The sequence below is a fragment of the Apaloderma vittatum genome, unplaced genomic scaffold (assembly GCF_000703405.1).
Source record: "Apaloderma vittatum isolate BGI_N311 unplaced genomic scaffold, ASM70340v1 scaffold39042, whole genome shotgun sequence".
NCBI lineage: Eukaryota > Metazoa > Chordata > Aves > Trogoniformes > Trogonidae > Apaloderma > Apaloderma vittatum.
This window is the reverse complement of record NW_009705983.1, coordinates 263-3,702: the sequence shown is the minus strand read 5'-3', so window position 1 is coordinate 3,702 and position 3,440 is coordinate 263. Positions and strand designations below refer to the sequence as shown.

Sequence of the window (3,440 nt, the reverse complement as noted above, 5' to 3'; positions counted from 1 at the left end):
TCTCACTCTTTTTTTTTTTTTTTCTTTTTAAATTTTCTCTTTTTTTGGATTTTGTTTCGGAGGAGACGAGCAGAGGAGGGAGAGCACCGCTTATTTTCTAGCAAGTATTGCACCTCTAATACTGGAAAGAAAAAGAGTTGTCAAATACACAGTTTCGAGCTGTTGCATGCAGCTTTGCCTCCTTTCGTTAAAGTACACACCATTAAACGTCTCTTTTTTTTTTTTTTTTAAAAACACATACGTTTACACTTTTTTTTTTAACGTTACACAATTCTAAAGTAGTATACCTCCTCTTGGTTTTATTACCAAACAACAAGTAGGCAAGTTTACCAAAGTTACAGAAGGATTCCATTTACACACAACGCATACATTGGCTTAAAAATATTGCTATGTATATTTTTTTTTTTTTTCCTCTCCATATGGACACCGTGTCTAGTCCCACTTTTCATTATGCTGCCGGCTGAGTACTGAGTACGGGTACTTTTTAAGTACTGAAGTGTATACAAGGCTCTCACTTTGTAACCTGTAGCATATAAATGCGACAAAGCATGTTAAAAAGTTTCCATGTTTAACAGCCAAGGAAAATATTCAAAATAATCGAGGCAATGAAAAAGGGCACGTTAAGAACATCGAGCTCCTTACCTGCCGGAGGCACCGAAATCCATCACCACAGGGCCGAGTTCCCCTACCTGCCCCGTTGGCGTTCGGGGGGGTGTGAGGGGGGAGGGCCCCCCCGTTTTCCCACAGGCGGCAGAAATCCCGCGGCGGAGAAGCCGGGGGGACCCTCCGCCCGAGGTCTAGTCAGGCAGAAACCGCTCAATTTAAGGTCGGATCAAGGGGAGGGGGGGAGCGAAATCAAGAGAGGCCGGTGGCAAAATCTTTTTGCATGAGGCTAGAAATTTGCAGACGTGATGATAAGACATTTCGAGTGCCTACATCTACTTTAAACCGTTACGAGAGAAAATACATCGTGGGTGAAATCTTTATGCAGAACCACGGGGAAACTCGGGGCCACTCGAGCCAATTCACGCCGGATGCGTTCCGACACAAGCCAGGCTTTTTGGTTTTTTTTGTCTTTTTTCATCTCTTTCCAGACATAGATTGAGCTGCATTTCTCCGATAAAGATTTCAGGCCACTTTTTGTTTCGACAGAGCTACGGAGAACGGGACCTACCCATCGCCAACCTCCCAGTTGCCACTGGGCAACCTCAAGGAGTCGCTTAAAGCGAGGAGAAGCCGCGATTCCGGGCCGCCCCGCCGAGTTCTCGGGTTCGCATCTCCCGGCGTGCAACCTTGGGGCCGCTCCGCGTAGCTCTGACCGAGGGCACGGAGGGATGGAACACACACAAAGCTCCTTGGAGGAGCTTTCAGGATTTAGCTCTCCCTTCCTCACCGCTCATCGAAACCAACGGCCCCGGCCGCGAAGTCGCGCCGCCCACCCGAAGGCGCAGGTTTACCAAACCAGGTTTGGCCATCAGGTCAAACTGATTTAGAGCACCTGAAAAAGCTCCGAGGGGGAGCAGCCCCCGGGAACCAGAGCTCTTCAGGTTCTCGGTGTCTTTCTTCAGGCGCAGGGAGCGACTCCCAGGCCTGGTGGAAGGTTTGTGTGTGTTCGATCCGGAGTTAACTGTTAAACCCCACAGAGGATTTCGCCTCTGCATGACCATGAAGGGAGCTGAAAGTTCCAGGTCGAGCAATTCCCCTCGATTCCACCCCACCCCGGGGGCCCAACCAGCTGCAGGATGAAAAACCAGATCGGATCCTGCTCCTCTTTCCCCTAGGAGAATGTTTTGCCACGGGTTCGAGGCAAATGCCGCTACAGAGATCTCTTCCCCCGCGGAAGTACCATTGGGAACGTCAACCTTTCAGTCCCTTCTTTCCGTTTTACCAATCCTACAGGGAAACCAGAATTAAAGAGAAAAGGAGAAAAAGATTTGCTCTTACCCCATTCCACCGCGTCCTCCTCCCCGCCCACCTCTGCTCATGCCTCCACGATCATATCCCCCTCTTCCCCTGCCCCGGTTATCAGGGCCGCTCAGATTCCGGTTCTCTCCCGGGCCTGAAAAGCCTCCGGATTCCTGTCCGTACACGTTCATGCTGCTGGGATGGTCCTGCCGAAACGAGCCTGAGGAAGGTTTGGTAGGGAAAACGCATCAGGGAGACGCAGACAAGAGCGGGACGAAGCCACTTGTCCCCTTTCTAAGCCCTAACCGCACCAAGGCGACTCTTGCGACCCTGGCGAGACGGTTTGCCGGGACAAAGGGTGAAAACTCACTCTGTTGCCCGTAGGTGCTGCTCTGCTGGCTGTACTGGCTGGGGGCCTGGCTGTAGGATGCCGTCGGGGGCGGGTAACTGGTCGGCGGGGGCTGCTGCGCGTAGCTGCTCTGCTGCCCGTAGCTGCTCTGTTGGCCATAGGTGCTCGGCTGCCCGTAGGTGCTCTGCTGGGAGTAAGTGCTCTGGTCGTAGCTGCTCGGCTGCGTGGAGGGATAGCTGGGAGGCAAAAAAGAAAAAAGCATCGGAAAAATGAGCTGGTTCAGGCCAAAGCAGCTCATGCTAGGAGGTAAAGCAATTAACGAGCCCCAGGTAGCGTCGTAAACAATTTTAAAAAGGTGGAATTATCCTTCGGCGGCAGGAGGCAAAAAAAACCTGCCTAAAGCAAAATCCGCGCGAGCGGTTGCGATTTCTTCATACCTCTAGAAAAGGGAGAAATGTCACAGCAAAAAATCAGCGGCAACGCAGGGAACGGGCTCCCCTTCCGCACCGGCGTTGAAATATTTGCATGATTTGGATAATAAGAGTCTCCCCTCCTCATGCAACTCAGGCTTTGAGAATTTCAGAAGAAACACTTTAGAAGAGTCAGCACCAAGGGGAAGAGGCGAGCCCCTTGTCGAAGCCACACATAAGGAGGCAGCAAAAGGTTGCTAGAACACAGGCCACATCAAGATGATTCCTCAAGAAAACCCGAAAAAGACCCTTACACCCCCAATCCTAGTGTCGCCCACCCTACAACAGGACACCAAACCGCTGGTTTTTTAACATCCCTTCCTTTCAAATGCCCCTTTTACCTGGTCGGCGGGTAGGAGGGAGGCGCGGTGACGGGCTGCATGGGGTAGCTGGCAGGCACCTGAGGGTAGCTGTAGTTGCTCTGTCCGTAGCCCAGGCTGGGCTGGCTGTAGCCCGTCGTACTCGACTGCGGCTGGCTCGTCTCTGCTGGTTTGCTGCCATCCTGGGGTCTGCGGAGCGAGGAGGTAAAAATGGGTGCAAAGGCTCAGGATGTCCCCTCCCCGGGGCAGAGGGGCACGGCGTCAGTCACTCTGGGAGTGGAGGACACGTGCCCTCATTCAAGGCTGAGGGTTTCAGCGCCTGCTGAGCGTGTTCTCGCAGGCCACAGCGGCCCGAGCGGAGAGCGCAGAGCACCACGGCTCCTGTCAAACACCCCA

The 3,440-nt window shown here is 52.7% G+C and overlaps 1 protein-coding gene across 1 annotated transcript; it reads right to left on the bottom strand.

Annotated features, from left to right (window-relative positions):
- Positions 1–432: 432 nt before the first annotated feature.
- On the bottom strand, positions 433–3,233 carry EWSR1 (EWS RNA-binding protein 1; the record flags this gene model as incomplete). The annotated part of the gene is made up of 4 exons (XM_009865614.1): positions 433–523; positions 1,945–2,125; positions 2,276–2,490; positions 3,066–3,233. Coding segments are annotated over 4 exons (655 nt in total), but the record flags the coding sequence as incomplete, so codon positions are not given.
- Between the last annotated feature and the right edge of the window lie 207 nt (positions 3,234–3,440).